Genomic DNA, 17,501 nt, shown 5'->3' with positions numbered 1-17,501 from the left:
TAGATGAAAAAAGCTAGTAAGAGCACTGAGAGATTTGGAATTTCTGATTTCCTATTTAAAAGGAATCTATCTTCTGCCATAAGGGTGTAGTATACCACCCTTATGCTATACTACAATTACTGGGTACATCACTGTGCATCAGTTACCAATATCACAAAAATTGACAGAAGGAAATTTGTAGTACTTACTTGGTACTGCATAGAAGTGGTTTGTTTATATACTCATTAGTTATGCTGCACCTATAGAAAGTATTGTTTGGCTGCAGTGGGTATTAAAAACAACTTCCTTCAAAAGTCCCACACTTTAAAAAATAATGTTACTGTGCAAAACAGCCAGCTGAAAGTCCGCCACTCTTTATGCTGACTTGCAATCCAAACCAGCACACAGATCTCCTTAATTCAGTGTCTTCTCAAAATGATCCTAAAACATCCTAACATTTAAGTTACTTATGGTAATTGTTTGCTGTTTATGAATTTTTAGTTAGGCTCAGGCCTCAAAGCATGAAACAGAGAAAACGACTTCATGAAAACTAAGTTTGGTACACAGCAACATTGCTGTGTTAGTTTCAGGTCACCCATTTCCTCTATTAGTAAATGCAGTAGAGGGATTCAGGATTTTACTGAGTCTTGGTAGCTTGCGTGGGTAGCAAAGGTTTTCCTTTAGCCTCTCATGGGAGAGGGACATGTTCTCACCAAAATAATCATAGCTCCTGTAAAAGCATTTGAAAGGAATGCAGTATTTTGATGTAGCCATAGGCTTTCTCTGGACACTTATGGCTTCCCACTGTGGAGAAAGTTTGCTGAAAGTAGTAATTTTTGGTAATTCTGTCTAAGCCAAAACTGAAGGATGAACCTAAACTTATATGAGGGCAAGATGTCCTATTTTTGTTTTGTCTAAATATCCACTTTCCTTCAGAAATGTAACACCAGCCCGAAACTGAGTTTTGCACCGAAACACTCCACTCCAACACAAGCAGATTTTACTTTCAGTTATGGGATGCACTGAGGTACTGAGCTGCTTAAACAGACTAAAATAGTCTTGTTATTTTTATGCAAATATAAATGCAGAGAGGGAAAATTTGTCATTACTAATTTTGTCCAGGAGATGAGAGACCTCAGCAATGTTCTTATACCAACATTACTGTAGGAGGCAAGGAAGACCAGGCACTTTAGCATTATGTACATAGCACAGATGAGGTGAATTGCCTCAGCAGTAGCAAATCCTTTCAGCATTTTTGTACTAGAAGAAATTCCTTCTGAGGAAAGGAACTCACAATAAACACATATTAACAGGTAGGAACATCGCACACAAACCTGTATCTACCTGCAACTTCTTGTTCTGAAAGACAACTCATGCATTTTGAAAAAAGTTATTTATTTTCACTGCTTTAATCTCTCTACTGTAGTGTTAGCACTTAACATAAGCATCCACTCTTCTACTGTCCTATTTACAATCCATTGAAATGTATACTCTACAAATACAATACATATCTTCAGAAATGTAAGGGAAATGCACAATTTGGTAAGGTTTAAAAATGACACTCATCTGTACAGGATCCTCAAATCATCCAAAAAGTAAAATTTACAAGGCAGTATCCACACAGCTATGTAAGGGCAGGTGCTACAGTGACAAAGCAGCAAACTTGCTAATACAATAAAAGACAGAAAATGAAGTGTTTTGGGGCACCAGATAATACACTTAGTACCACTGAAGTCGTAAATTTAGTAATATCCATATTTCTAGAAACATGTAACTGCAAACCTGGAGAACATTCTGAAAAATATTAAACATATATACACATGAGGTAAATGTACCTTGGTCTTTTAAGAGGTAATTTGAGTTTAAAGCAACGGATATGGTGAAGGGATTTTTTCTGTTTGCTTGTTTTTTTAAACACAAAATGATTAACACCTTGCAATCATTTCAATGGCACAATACAAACAAGGAACTAACTAAAAGGTGAATTTCATGGCAGTCACACTCAGAGCCATTACTGAGAAAATAAAATAGCCTCTTACTTCATTTGACACCTTCATGTCCCCACACAGTCAATACCAACGTCTTTATTTATATACAAAGTCTTTCTTAGGATTACAAGCAGAACCATAGGAGGGTGACAGTGTGTCATACTTGGAGAGTCTGCTTGAGAAACATCGCAGAATTCCAGCTTTTAAGGTTGGAAGGTCCCTGAAGAATTCCAGCATTTCAAAAATGACATTTTAGATTTTTCAGCATCAGACCATTTCCAATGCTTCTTGTTCTCTACGTCCATATCCATCTGGTCACAAGTCTGTAAATCAAACTGAGGCTTCAATGCTACTAAAATGTAAAGTTGATTGAATCCAAAAAATTCAAGTGAATCTATAATGTATGTAATATTTACAATAAACATTTGCATCAGTATCAATCAGAAAGTGTTTTGGTATATACTTGAAATTATACAAAATTAATATTTTGAATGCTAAAATATTTTGGTCCCCCTGGATTTCCAAGAGCAGATCTGGTGATATTACAATCTTAATTTAAAAAATACTTATGTGTACCTGTGTCCATATATATAAGATATGATCTTACACAGGTAACATTTAAAGTTACATAATATATACAGACACAGCCTTTGTAAAAGGTGTTCAGTTCATATAATGGAAAAGAAGAACAAAGCTTGAAGTCATGGTGTCAGAAAAGCACTGAGAATACATATAGCTCTATTCAGAATTCTCCTGTTCTTCAGCCCAATAGGAATGATAATAAGGTTGTTCTAAAATACTGTTCCTTAGGTCATACACAGTGTCAAGCATCCCTCTGTGCTTTGTTTTTGCAAGCTTCTATTGCAAAGCTAAATTTTGAACAAAGTAAGAACAGTTGCTAGCCATTTAGGAGAGTGAAGATTTGCAGGTGGTTGATACAATATAACACACAGTTATATTGTTGACAGAATCATCTGCGTGCCATAATGCTGTTCAGCTGCTGTACATCCTCTTTAAAATGCAACAGAACTCTTCTGTATATTTTAGGAAATTAAATGTTTTTCCAATAAGGTTTTGTGGATGTTAAAAGAGCCACTAAAATTATTTGATTAATTATACTGTAAACACTCCTGTTCCCACAAAAATTACTGTAGAGATCTGAGGCACGCCAGGAGCCTGATACTTCTGAAGTAGTAGCTGTATCATTTGTATCTATGGTAAGGCCCACAGGGCACCTATGAAAACTTGAAATGTAACAAAGTTACAAAACAAAAAAGTTAAATTGCTAACTAGGAAGCCTTTGAAATTAGATGGAGACCCTGACCTATTTTCATGATGACATGGTTTTTTTTTAAAGTATCTGTACAGATACATAGAACTTGCTAGAAAGGTTGCCAAGTAGACAGGCTTGGAAGTTACATTACATTCAAACTTTTTTTTTTTTTTGAACAGTTAATGGAAAACCTCTGTGGAGCACAATTGTCCATGCGCACAAAGGGATAGTTTATTTAAAATACCTACATGAAGTAATTTTTAATCTGGCTTTGACTGACAAAGCCTGAAGCACATAAGCCTGACCTGTCAGATAATGCCAAACATAAGTGTGACAGCTGTATGTATGTTTAAACCTAATTGGTTTCTAAGAACTTCTCTTATTTTTCCCTTTTCTCCTGGATACTGTCTTCCAGTATGAATAAACTCATCCATTGTTGACAAAATCATTTAATTATTTGCAGTTTGACCTCTGAGAGTCTGTAATTCTGACATAATTTAAACTTCTCTCCAAGCAAGCAGTAAGAATATGGAAATAAACAAAAATCAACTCTTAAGGCTTTTCTTGGGTAAGGCTTGTGTCACCTATGTAGCCTCTTCTTCCTGGGCCTCATTCCTCTTCCTGTTTGAGCTGCCACACATCACAGACCATGGCACAGAACCTTGACTGTGCTGCTACCAGCAACCTGCCACTGCCACCATCTTGGCAGCAAACTCTCAGTGGGTTCTACGCCAAGGGATGAACAGGAAGCCAAGTTAAAGGTTGCCATGTATGTTGCACAATGCGATGGGCACTGATGTGTTCTGAAGAGTGGCAGGTTAGGCAACATATTAATTACCACACACATTTACATACTAAAACACTATTGTTTTGGACATCAATGGAACACCAAAGGTCAACCAGATCTTACTAAAGTTGCAATAAAAAAATATCCTGGTGTCCTAGGTTGATAAGGAAGTGAGTTTTTTGGGAGGTTGTGGTCAAACCAATCATCTGCATCATGTAAGGAAGATGTCACAAGGGCAGATTTTCTCCAGGTGGTGCCATGTGTGACATGGAAACACAAGAAGTTACAACTGTGTTACCTAGGGAACCTACAGTATACAAGGGACTCCTCTCTCCCTTGATAAACTAAGAATTGATTATCTGAGGGGTGGTGATGAACTGAGAATTGATTATCTGAAGGATGGTAACTTGATTGAGAATCCGAGGTTTTGTCTCACTGTACTGTGTTAAAAATTGAGTGAGGAGGAACATTTTAGAAGGTTTTCATTCTGAGTTATGTGTGTGTTCCTTTTTACATATTGTAGCTTAATAAAGCTTTTTTCTTCATTCCTAAGCTAGAGCCTGCTTTGCTCTATTTTTAGTCACATCTCACAGCAGACACTAGAGAGAATATATTTTCATGGGGGCATTGGCATTGTGCCAGCATCAAACCATGACACCTGGTAACAGCAGGTTTTTGTTGTACATTTGGGTAGGAAGCAATTTAACTTCTAAACAAGTTTGTGACAACATTATGATGTTCTTGAAAACTTAGGGAAATCTTGACTAAAGCCATGCATATTCTTCTGTGTTCTTATGACAACACACATCACCTTAAGCTTTGTTCTTCTAACAATGAAGAGGATTGCTGGAATCCCCCAATATTTGTGTCCAAAGACCTGCAGCTCACCACCTTCTCTAGCTCACCACTTTGTGTATGAGGCACACACAACATACATGTACATAAAACTTATAAGCAGCTTTGAACTGTCTAGTACAAAAGCCCAAATAACTTTTCTCTAATGACAAGTGCATTAAATCATTGTGTAATTGCAAATATTGTTCCTTGAGCCTTAAGACTCGGCAGAACTGCACAGAAAATATGCTTTTCATACTTATTTAATGAAGCAAAATCTCCCTTAACATTTTATTTTTCTTGCTACTTTTCTGAAGTAGATAGGTACTTCAAGCATTTTAGAAGTACCACTTGATAAAAAAAAATCTACATAATTATGACTTGTAACTTGACAATTACAAAATATGACAGTGAATTTACTAGCTTACACTATTTAAAACTCCTACAGTGGTTTCAAGAGTCAGATTTTGGTAAAATTGAAGACTTTTTATCTATTATGTACTCACTGTTGCAACGAGTGAGATTTAGCACTTAGCTAGGCAAAGGAACAACTTTTAACTTTTATTTTTGAAACCAAAAGTACCATAGGCTTTGTACATCCCTACTACTTTGCATTAAAAGACTCAAAAGTGGCACTTATTGGTGTAATACAATCTATTTTGAAGGCAATGTAATGTTCTGAAAAAGTGGAAAAAACCCGGAAATCATGTATAAAGTATAGTTGCATAAGTTATGTTCCCACAACTGAATGAGGTCAATTTTTAAGTCAAGGTAAGAGTCCAAAAGATGCACTACCTTAATAGTTGGCAAGGTATACTCCAATAGTACATTCACAATCTGAATCCAGGAATCGAGACAGTGGTTCAGAGTAGTCAATGTACCAGGCAGCAATAAAGTTGCTTTAAGAGCCATCAATGCACTGTAGAACAATATAGCAAACCAGTTTCAGTTTAGAAGTGACCTCCTACTTTTAGTACAGCTAATTAGCAAAGACCAGCTATCAACTTCCCAAATAAAAAAATTATAGATTAACGAAACTAGAGTACATGATGTTTTATAAGTAACCTGGGAAAGAGGTTCATAGTGCACAGAAAGACCCAACACAACTGTTTAGCACATCCACAAAAATCCTAAGTGACGTTCCTATGAAGTACTAAAAGGCAGCAATATCCTTCTGTTCCCCCAGTGAGGTAGAACAATTAACCTTCTTAACACGCCACTCTGGTGCAGATAGGGATTTTTACAGTGTTCTTCTGTAGCAAATCCAGGATTACATCTTGATCCCCTCTTGCTGACTAAGTTGTGATAATGTTTTCTTAATGCGCAAAGCTGTCAGCCGAGCGGCTCCGTTGGCATACCAGCATTCCCGCATAATTTTTGCCATCACTCGTAATGCCTGCAAAGGAAACACAAGTCATTATATGTACTGCTGTTCCAGTGTAGCCCGTGTAACTGCTGCTCTGCCTTAGACTCTTCAGGCATTTCTGACTCAAGTCCATTACCAGTACTACAGGTGCATAGGAGAGTGTACTGTTAAAAAAAAAACAAACCAAAACAAAAAACCCCTTACTTTATTTACAGAAAAGTAAAACTCTCTAAACACTGTAGAGCAAACCTGATACTTTTCAGTAGAGTTTTGGCCCATGAAAATAATATTTTAATAAAAATTTATTAGCTTGTCTGTAACAGTTTTCCGAATTTTCACATCAGACAAAAATACACTCTTTTTAATTGTACTTGCAGTTAAGGAATTACTTCAACACACAGCAATTAAGTTCAAGAGCTGTCCTCCTCAAATTGAAACTCTGTAAGGATTCGAAAAGTTTTTGAAGTCTTTTTATCCATCAAACAGCCATTCTTTGAAATCTGAGTCCTTCTACATGTTATTTGCAACAAAGCAAATAACAAAAATGGCAGATTAAATGAAGTAACAGCTCCAAAGTACTGTGAAAGCTGTATTACCTTAGTCATTTTAATCCTGATAACTACCTGTCTCACAGTTTGTTGGTGCATTCACCACCTTCCTCTCCCCTTCCTTTGCACTGTTGCCCAACTCTTAGCCATGCATTCATTCCACACACGCCACAACCCAGGTTCCCTCCTCTATCGAAAGCACCTCATCCTTATCAGTATCTCACTGCTCCTGCAGCCCACTGAACAAGTTGCCCCAAGCTGTAAGTCACTGGCTGTGACAGAGCAATGCTACAGAATATTCCCTCTGACCAGTTTGGGTCAGCTGTCCTGGCTCTGCTCCCTCTCATGCCCTTGTCCACCCGCAAGCTACTGGAGAAACAGAGAATGCCTTGAAGCTGTGCAAACACTGCTCAGCAACAGCTAAACCAGCAGTGTGCTATCAGACTGTTTTAGTCACAAATCCAAACCACAGCATTGTGCAACCTACTATGAAGCACATTGCCTCAATCCCAGCCAGACAATTTATTTGCAATGATGCTTCCCACATAAAGGAATTTAGACTAGCTGTAATTTATGTTAACATCATCTATGCTTCACAGGAATCCTAGAATCCTCCATGCAGAGTTAGCTACGAACTTTTAAAAAATTACATTTAAATACTTATGTATAACCAAGGAACAATGTTTTTAATAAAACCATAATGATTAGAATGAAATTAAGTTCTCCTAAAAGCAGCTCTTCTCCCTTCAACAATAAGCATGATTTTTAAGCCACTGAAAGCACTAAAAGCTCTAGTGTTCATTAAAGCAGCTTTAGCAAAGTTAGTTAATACCTCACAGCTCTGCCATCTGTTTGGAATATTGGGCCTTAACTTCTGTTCACACACAACTTTCCTCATTTCTTCAACAGAAGGGTCTGAAGGAACAAGGTCATAGTATGGCAACTGGTAATCTTCGTGGATTCCTGCAACAGGTTAAAAATAGCTTTATTTTAGCTAACATTGGATTACATATCCTTCACTTTTTACTGTGTTCCTTATCAGTACCCTACCAGGTTTTGGTTTTCATTTTTAAAAGTTACATCACAACAACTGACAAATAAGTAAATGAAAATCCTTAACCACACCTTAGGAGTGTTTACATTACCCTTCAAGGATCTAAAATTTATAAAACTGGGAGAGATATAAGCTACATCAAATCTTTCACGTGCTATACTAAAAACATGCTTCTTCAGAGTACATGATTTATAACAGCATGCTTAATCTTAAATAAGATATAGATTTATCTGAACACAATATAGCTAGGTCTTGTGGTATTTGCCTCTTGCTCACAAAGCTGTTAAATTTTACCCTTTTCTCCCCTCTATGTAAATATTTGGAAAACAAAAGAATATTTCCTATTTTGTTCAACAGGTTTGGTCTGTCAATCTAGAAAGAGGTTGAATAAACCAGTTATCATTTACAGGATTAACAATTATAAAGTCTGAGATCCACTGGCTATTATTTTGCACTGTTTTTTGAGCAAACTGTTTTCAGAAACTGAATAAGTTTAAGTTCCTTATAATTCCTTAAAATGTCCCATTTTATAAAGATTGCCACGTACCACCAATTGAACACCGCCGAGCTATTTCCCAAAACACTAATCCCATTGCATAGATGTCTGCTCGTTTGAATGACTCAAAATGTTTCATATTTATGGAATCATCTAGGACTTCAGGAGCCATGTACCTGCGTGGAAAAAAAATTATTTCATAAACACTTAAGAGTAGAAAAAGTTCAGCACTACTGATCAGCTCAAATACAAAACAATGTATTTTTGTGGAGAAGGAGATAAAAGAAAAATCTGCTTCATTAAGATTATCCAATCAGAGACAATTCAATGTAAAGGGATAAATAAACAGAGAAAAAAGCAGAGAAATAGGGGGATTAAGTAAAATGTGAAACAAACAACTAGAGCTATAAACCTGATAGAGAAGGCACAACTGAGACAGTGACAAAGACTGGAAGTCTCCAGTTCTTCACTGACAGGCTATTAAGAAACTCCAGGCATAACTTTATAGGGGCGCAGTCTGGACCTTGTGACTCCTAATACGTTGGAAAGAAGAACACCACAAAGATTGAGGATATTGAAGGAAGGCCTGTGCAACTACACAATGCTTATCAAGGAATGTTCAGGACAAGAGAACAGAAGTGCAGCAACAGATAGAAAAGGGTAGCAAAAGGACCTGCTGCATAAAAGGTTGCCAGTCTCACCATGCTCACCTGTATATCCTATTTTATTAAATCCTAACTATTCTGTGCAATCTCACTCTCAAGCCCATGCACATGTGCTCTCTAAGAACTGTGTGCCACCAGCTGGAGGCAGGCATGAGTCTTTTTAGGTCTAGCAACTGCAGCAGCTGAAACTAGAGAGAAGGAAGGGCTCAGTATCAGCAGGTGGAAGGGGAACTACAGGTACTAGGAGCACATCTGCAGGTGGTGAGAGCACATATCTGGAGCTACACAGTGGTCATTCTGTGAATAAATTCTGGGCTGGCAACTGTAGTCTGACAGAAGATGAAGGAAACCCTGGTGCCAGCAACCGGAACAAATGAGTTGGTCTGCTTCAGCTACTGAAACAAGACCATGGATCACAGGCTTCATGGTCACAGCTTACACATACCAGCTACAGCAGAGAAAGCGGATGAGAAAAACACAGTAAGGGTCTCTCAGCACTAGCAACTGGAGTGGGAGTCACAGGCTGTAAGGTCTGTGTGTCTGGGTGCCAGCTGCTGGGCAAGAAGATTTGCATTTCTCCAACCCTGCACAGCTGGTGCGCAGGACTAATTAACCAGCAACCTTCAAGCTAGTCTAGCCAGCACCCAGGCAGCCCAGGCAGGGATATTTGCCAGGACAAGAGCCCATGCTGATATTTGAGGGAATCCATGCAGATAGGCATGCATACAAATACATCAGCTGTTTGCTGCTGTGCATTGACCCAGCTGGTGAGTATGAGATCCATGGAGCTCAGGAAAGGGCATTAGACACAGCAAACCTTGTGTGGATGGTTGAGGGGCTCATAAACATGCATGGAGTTGTGAGGCTGCAGAAGGGAGTATGCGCTTTCACTAACGAAGTTCAATCCTGATCAGCTGAAGAGAAGGAAGGAGACTTGGCTCTCTATAGTTATGTTTTATACAAGTTCTGACAGTGTTTTATGTGGGAGTTGAAGATAGCACATGGTGCACAGCAATCTGTATAATCAGCCCTATCCATACTGTATGTGTCTGTGTATGACTGGTTGGATTCCAAGGAAGAAAGCAGTAGCCACATCCAAGGGCCCTAGTCCTTCGGAACACACCAGCTAGGCTCCAAAGGTCAGGCAAGAGGAAGCCCCAGTTCCTGTAATCTGAAAAATTATAGCAGCCACTTAAAATATCTCCTACCAAACCTAAAGCAGGAATAGACAAGAACTGCTGGTTAAGAAACCAGCACTGTTAAAAATTTCTTGAAAAAGGCCCACTACCATTGCAATACCTGATTCTTCATCGTACAGTCTGCAAATCCCATCCTACACCATGCTTTTTTAAAAATTAGTAAACTATGAGGGTTACAAATTAACAGCTGTGCTCAGTGATTTAGTTTACTCACATTTCCTGCAAGGAGAAAACATCTGTAATAAAGTTTCCCTTAAGAAACAAGGCCTGAAAACTGGTCATGGCATCCAAGTGGCTGTTACCTTGTTTAGTGAGTAGGTCTGACATGGGAACATCAAGCAAAAGGTCAGTGTGGACCTTACTGCAAGAGCTACTGACAGAAGCATCCCCACTTGCTGCTAGAAAGAATGAATGTTATTTGCTGCATCAAGCCAACATCAGTGGTAGCACTGCTCTCATTCTGATCGGGTTCTGGCAGCTAAATTCAGAATGTGATGTTTAGCAGAGTTCAGTGTGTTTCTCCACATCATCACCCTAGCAGTCTCAAGCTGACATATCAATGAAGCAGACCAACAGTGGCACCTGGGCTTTGAAGAGCAGTGTTGACTGGTAAAAAAGCAACAAGCGCAGACTACTGGAGTGGAATACAGTAACAGGCAATAGCTCTACCTCTGGAACAGCCACAGAAGCCTAGACATGGTTTAATTTAATCAACAGCATTGTAAGATTTTCTTTTCCAATACCAGGGATGGTAGGGAGAATGCAAGACACACTCCTTAAAAGAAATTTCAGGACTCCCTCAGTACTACAGAAATTCTTACAGAAATTAAATAGATACAAGGAAGGAAGATACATGAAAAATCACAACGAGTAGTTGCATTTGTTCTGAACTACCCAGAACTTCAACAAAATCTGCTGAGATGAGAGTTCTCCTAAGGCATACAAATTCCTCACAAGTAATAAACACAGCACAAGCAGAGGACAAATGTCTGAAGTTGAATGTAAGTTCGAATAGATATTTGATATCTTTGATATAGACAAGGCTCAAATTGTTCTGGTCCATCCCTTATCAAAGATGTTTTAATCAAGAATGGAAGATTATGGTGAATACTTTAACGCTGTCTAAGGATTCTGCATTACAGGATACTCTTCCGGTACTTCATGTGCTTGACACTAAGTGATTATCTTGGAGCCCAAAAGAAAGAATATTTCATCTATCTTAAGATGCCACGAGGATTAAAAGAGTGATGGACCTGAAAAAACAACTAGAAAGCCCAACCATAGTGCAAGATGTCAGCCAGAAACATTAAACAAGCAGTAAAGGAGATTGTCTCAACTTCTGTGAACTATCCAAAGAACAAGGCTTTTAACAGGAAAGACCACAAGAGGCCTAAATGTGGCAAAAAAATCCCTCCCCATGTGACTTCCATTGGCAAATTGACCTCTTACCATGGCCCTCCATTAATGCATTTAGATTTGCTTTGGCTTCCATGACACAGAATGGTGAATGACTGCTGAAAGATTATTGCTGGAACAAGAAAGGTGAAAGGCAAAGAGGTGGTGTAGTGAGGTCAGCAGCTCAGCCATTTCATGGCTGTTACACGAAAGGGAGAGAAGTAGGCATTTCCTTGTCAGCTTATGTGTTGGAAATGCATTGCCTGGCAGAAGCAGTATCTTAGGTTCTGGAGACAACAACTCTATTTCACAAAGTAACTCTGACCTTCTGAGCAAGGTCTGCAGCTCAATATCATCCAAAAATAAAAGGATAAGTCTACAAAGAAGGGTATGAAGTATGTTGAGCATGGTCTTGCCAAACTTTGGGTGCCTGCTGACCTCTTTCTTCCATCTCTTTCAGTCCAAAAGCTCAGTACTAGTTGTCTAAATTTCTTGTACAACATATAGGGAGCTTTGTGTCATCAACTACACCCAGACATAAAATGATGTGTGGCATCTCCTTTCATCAAGCCTATACGCTACAAGGTAGAATTTTGCCCATATTTTGTTTAAGTAAACTTCTGAGAAGCACCCATGGTAAGAATTTGCTGCCAAACTTCTTTTAAAACACAACCTATTTGAACTATCAAAAGTAACAGCTGGACCATGCTTCTAAACAAACAGGAGGAGAATGAGGGTTTTTTACTTGCCTCAGGGAGTGAGAGATTCTATTTCCTTCTCAGTTTAAAGCTCACATTCCCTGCTTTATGTAGCAAGCTGTGCTGTGAAAGCACACAGTTCACCCCTCTGGTAAAGCTAAGCCTCTGAACAGAAAAGAAATAAAGTCAGAAAATTCAATAAGAAAGAAGGATCATCAGTTTGACTCAACACCCTGATCACTCACACAAAAGTAAGTCTGCCTGTTCCCTAGACATACATTTTTACAACAATCATTAGAAAAATACAGACTTCATCAAATCTCCCTGAACTTGTACACAAAGCTCCCATGTGCAGAAGAGGTACCAGCAGTGGCAATCAGTGGGGGTTAAAACTGTCACTGAACAGGTAAGACTTGACCTGTACTATGAAAAATTAATCAGAGGTGCAGAGTTACTTACCTAAGAATGCACAAGAGGAAGAAGAAGGGTCTAAGCCTTTTACAAGAAAGAGCAATTTTCAGAGAGGTAGAAACGACTAATGTCTTTAAAAGGGGAAACAGATTTAGCCCTCCTGTTGCCCACTGCAGCAAACAAGAGTTGCTACAGCTTTAACCTTGTGAAGAAGCATAAGGCAGATGAACAAGCAATTTAATAATGACCAGGCAAGTAAAGATCCAGTAAGTGGGATCTGCAAACACAGCTGAAAGGATGCTTTCTCCAGTAACTAGACTAAAGAAAGTAACTGATCTGTACGTCATTTGCCTTTGCATGTAGGTGTAGTAGAAAATACAAAATCACACGTGGCGTGCGCCCCCCATGCAGCTAAATTTGCAACGATGAGTTCTGAAATGATCCTGCTACTAGACACTTAGAGAAGGAAAAATACTCAGTTCCTTATAATTTAGAAGTAGCTCAGAAAATAAATCTTATCTCACCATTTGTGTGGTATTTTAAAAACTGGCAAAGGACTAGTACAGCAGAGCTTTAGAACAAAGTAACTTCAACAGTGTTATGTGTCAGTAAAACAAATTTTCAGTACATTTTCTAAAAGCTTTAGTTAACTGAACCTTAAAATAATGTTTAAGGGTTTTTCCCTTCCAAAAAGACACAGCTTAAGGGTCATCTTAGTTCATTGTAAAATCCCAATCAACCCCCCACCCCACAGTATCACTTACTAAAGGGATATAGAAAAAAAGTGGTTTTGATATATTAACTGGAGATTGGACAACATCAACGGAACTTTCCCCAACACTGCTAAGCCATATGGGCTTAGCTGTCACACGTTTCTCTATGAGCAGTGCCAAAACTCCAGTCTGACATAGCACTGAACCTATAGGCATCAGAAGAATGAAAAGTTGCCCACTTCCAAAATGCTTGCTGTTAGTAGTGCTATCTCTGTACGCTGTATAGCTGCATGGATTACTAAGGGAAATTTGTTTATAGCTTCCAGTTAATATTGCCTGAAGGTTCACCAATGATAAATTACTGACAGTAAGTTTTATTGCACTTGTGCTGACTCAGTTAAACAGCTCTGAATTCTTCTGGGGCAAGAAAAACCTGTATTTCCTGATTCAGAAAAAGCTTTTAAGAGACTATATTGACTCATCCACTTATGATTCTATTTATGCATTAGATGACAAAGATGACTGTTTTAACTTCTTGCATTTCTTTAAAAAATGTGATTCCAAGACAGTCCTGTGTCCAAGACTCTGCACCTTGTATGTTCTTCCACACAGGCTTCACACTGACAATCACAGATTTTTACTGTCACTATCAATACCCTGTCTTACACTTCTGATTGGGCTGCAAGTAACATTTCCATGCAATACATGGCAAAAAGAAGAAAGACAGCACTCAAGTCTCTAAAGTCATCAGTCATGAAGTCTCTTAATTGTTTTAATTAATATTTGTGCCTTACAATACTTAGCAAGTTTCCAGTATTTTACACCAGCCAACACTGAACGTGCTTTTTAACTGCCTACCATCTAACTAAAATACCAGCTGACAAGGAAGTGCCCAAGAACTCTATATGCCATTACATTTTCCTGCTACTTATATTTCTATCAACATAAATTTATATGGGACAAGAAAAACCAAAGCATTTTATTATAGAAGTTGCCTGACACATCACATAAATGATTTTACCTTTTTGTTCCCACTCTGTGGTTTGGGGCAATGTCAATTGTGTCTGTAGCTGAATCGTGCCTAACTGCCAATCCCAGGTCTGCAATGCAGCATGTTCCATTCTTCTTCACCAATATGTTTTTAGATTTTAAATCTCTGTGGGCAATCGCTGGTTTGCCTGTAAGGGAAAAAACAGAAGTTGTACAAAAACCCCAAACCAACCTCCTTTTATTTTAAGCCTGGTGCAAGCTTCTGTTTGAAGGAACAGAATTCCTTCTGTTTGAAGGAAAACTTTATGTGCACCAGGGTACCTCCTGAAATCATTCATTGTAGATTGTCTGGCTGTTCAGGAAAGTGAACATGTTTACTGTATCACGCCACATTTGCTCCTTTCCCTCTTCCTGCAAGTATTTATTGCACACACATCCTACTCAAACATTGTCTCAACTCAAAGTTAAGAAGGTGCTACATGTACCATTACTTGGTGCCTTTTAACAGGTATTTTGTAGGAAGGATTGTTACATCACAATACCAACACCAGAGAAAAGAAGGCAAAAAGCCTTTCAAATTAAGAAGTTCTGTGAATTTGGAAATCATCACAGAGTAGAACGAGCTACTTATGTGTCATTAAAAAAACCAAAAAAACAACCAGTATTAACCACATGACAAGCAGAATAATTCTAAGATTACCTTGTGTGCCAACAATTTCCATGTGCAGATGAGCAAGACCACTGGCAGTGGACAAAGCTAATTTTATCATTCCTTCCACTGTTACTGTATACCTGTTCAGGTAATCAAAGAGTGATCCATGCTCATGATAGTCTGACACTAACCACAGCTGAGTCCATGTACCATTGTCTGCAAAATAAAACTGGCATGAATACCACACATACACACACGACAAATAAACAGTATGTTCCACTTCTATACAACACCTATGAAGTACAAATTATGGTCTGCAAGTAACCTCTGTAAATTAGACTCTTACTATTAGGCTCTTCTATTCCTGTAACATTTTAATGCCTCTGCAAAGGCTGATAATACCATGGGAGAGTTTCTGAAACGCTTAGTGACTATTGTATATAAATTAAAACACAAACCATAAAAAACTGATGTCACTATAATTCTGAGGTGTATATTCAGGGTGAACTGCTCAGGGTACTAGACAGGCCTTGCCTTTCCCTAGGTTTCCTGCTAGAGTGGGGCACAGGGAACAGTGCTGAATGCATGATACAAAACTAATCCCAGCACAATACTGTCCATGCTAATCATAAAAAAAAAAAGAAAAAAAAAGGCAGCATTTTAAACTTTGCTCCGTAACTTCTTCAGTCTTCCCATAACCTATCAGACAATTCCCACAGTGGATTTTTCCTCCTAGAATAGAAGCTTACAAGCAGCAATCAGATACAAAGTTAAATCCCACCTCTGATGACCTCCAAATTGCTGGCCAAAATGGAGGTTTCCAGAAGGCACAAGGGTAAAGAAAGCAAAAAAACACTGAGGAAATCAGTTTGCTGTATGACTTTTGATTGAACTATGACAAACAAGATGGGCCACAATACATTCATAGCTGTCCCAAGGCATACAAATGACATATGAGAACTTAATTGTTCACATTACTAAAGCAGTGACACAAAATACCTTTAAGTTTAAGCCACAGAAAGAACACTATCAAAGGAATTCAAATCAAGAGGGGAGCAAAAGCATTTTTTACCTAAGAAGCAGAAATATATCTAGGAAAGAACAATCCTGCCACTGAATAGTTTTCCAATTTTGTTGTGTTATAAAAGCACCTCTTCTGTGGCAGACTTGAAAAGCATTTTCACAGCCAGCTAGTTTTACAGAACAATCTTTCATCTCTTTAGAAGAGCAGTTATCCCATAAAAGACATCTGTTGGACTCCTAGCCTGAATTATATAGCCCCTATTCCCTCAGAATAAGAGAGAACACTCAGCACAAGTCAGAAAGATGTCTCATTATGTGATAGTCTCTAAAGATGGCTCAGGAATATGACGAACATGAAAAAGGGAAAGAAGTTCAGAACTTACTTCCTATTGCAAACATACTGAAAAATTTTTACTTTCCAAAGAACACACTTGTCAGAAAGCCAGAAGCACAACACGCCTGCTCTACAGATTGACAGAAACTACCTTTATAGAAACACTTGTGCTTATCTTTAACTTAACACTTTGGTGGGGGTGGGCAAACTTGCAAACATCCCTTTTATTTGGATGTTTTTAGGGAAGTCAGTGATGCCATTAAAAAAATCTAAAAATAAAAGATAAAAATCAAAAAATCCACCAAAATGGAAAGGCCTCCAAATACTTCAGGGTAGGAAAAAGACTAATACACATTCAAACAATTCCCATAATGGAAAGAGAACTCTGGTGTCTGTAGTAGACACTTAGCTGTAATGAGGGAAACAAAACTAATTTTAATTAGTCTACCAGACCTATTGTGTTTAAACAGCTCTATAAAAGATGTCTGTTTCTGAAGAACTATCACAGCTTTGATTCAAGACTATGGTGCCTTTGCATAAAGTTCCTCTCTTCTTAACACTACATTTCCTCCTAAGAGGGGAATATGCTGCTGGTTACAGACTCTTCTGTTCAGCTTTATCTTGTGTATTACCTGCAAGTTTTCATATTCAAGCTCTACCTTCCTTCCAAAGAAGAAATATAAGCTGGGCTTACCATCCAGTCTGAGAAGAACCATTATTCTTTCCTATTATGTGCCATATTTGTGACCCTTCAACGAGATTTTAAGAAGGGACAGTGCTACATCAAAACTAATTATATAAATAATTACAGGCAAGCTGAAATGCAGCAATAGGTCCAGTGTCCAGCTATCAGAAGGGACCTACTATGTTTTCCTTGCCACATTTGACAAACCATACATTTGTTTAGCACTCTAAGCAGAACACACTACAATAAACTTAAGTCTTCTTATTCTGTTGACAGTAGTTGATTATTACCAAGCAATAATTAACCTGACCTGTAAAATACCTGAGTATTTTTAGCTGCCGAGTAAACAGCATCTGCCATGAAGCTTTCAATCACAGGATTTGCATTATCAGGTAGGAAAAAGTAATTATA

The 17,501-nt window shown here is 38.3% G+C and overlaps 1 protein-coding gene across 2 annotated transcripts in view; it reads right to left on the bottom strand.

Moving 5' to 3' along the window:
- Positions 1-1,357: 1,357 nt before the first annotated feature.
- The window catches only part of TGFBR1 (transforming growth factor beta receptor 1), a 34,625-nt gene continuing 18,481 nt past the window's right edge, over positions 1,358-17,501 (bottom strand). The window contains exons 5-9 of one of the 2 annotated variants that reach the window (XM_041459511.1): positions 15,097-15,264; positions 14,428-14,584; positions 8,377-8,501; positions 7,608-7,738; positions 1,358-6,257 (exon numbers count right to left, since the gene is read on the bottom strand). In XM_041459511.1, coding sequence (XP_041315445.1) covers positions 6,132-6,257; positions 7,608-7,738; positions 8,377-8,501; positions 14,428-14,584; positions 15,097-15,264 — 707 coding nt within the window. In that variant the 3' untranslated portion in view covers positions 1,358-6,131. The remainder of the gene's footprint in view (positions 6,258-7,607; positions 7,739-8,376; positions 8,502-14,427; positions 14,585-15,096; positions 15,265-17,501) is intronic. The other variant, XM_041459512.1, reaches the window with a different exon arrangement.

This window comes from Pyrgilauda ruficollis, unplaced genomic scaffold (genome assembly GCF_017590135.1).
Source record: "Pyrgilauda ruficollis isolate IOZ18807 unplaced genomic scaffold, ASM1759013v1 scaffold137, whole genome shotgun sequence".
In the NCBI taxonomy this organism is placed as follows: Eukaryota; Metazoa; Chordata; class Aves; order Passeriformes; family Passeridae; genus Pyrgilauda; species Pyrgilauda ruficollis.
This window is presented reverse-complemented; position numbering and strand designations above follow the sequence as displayed.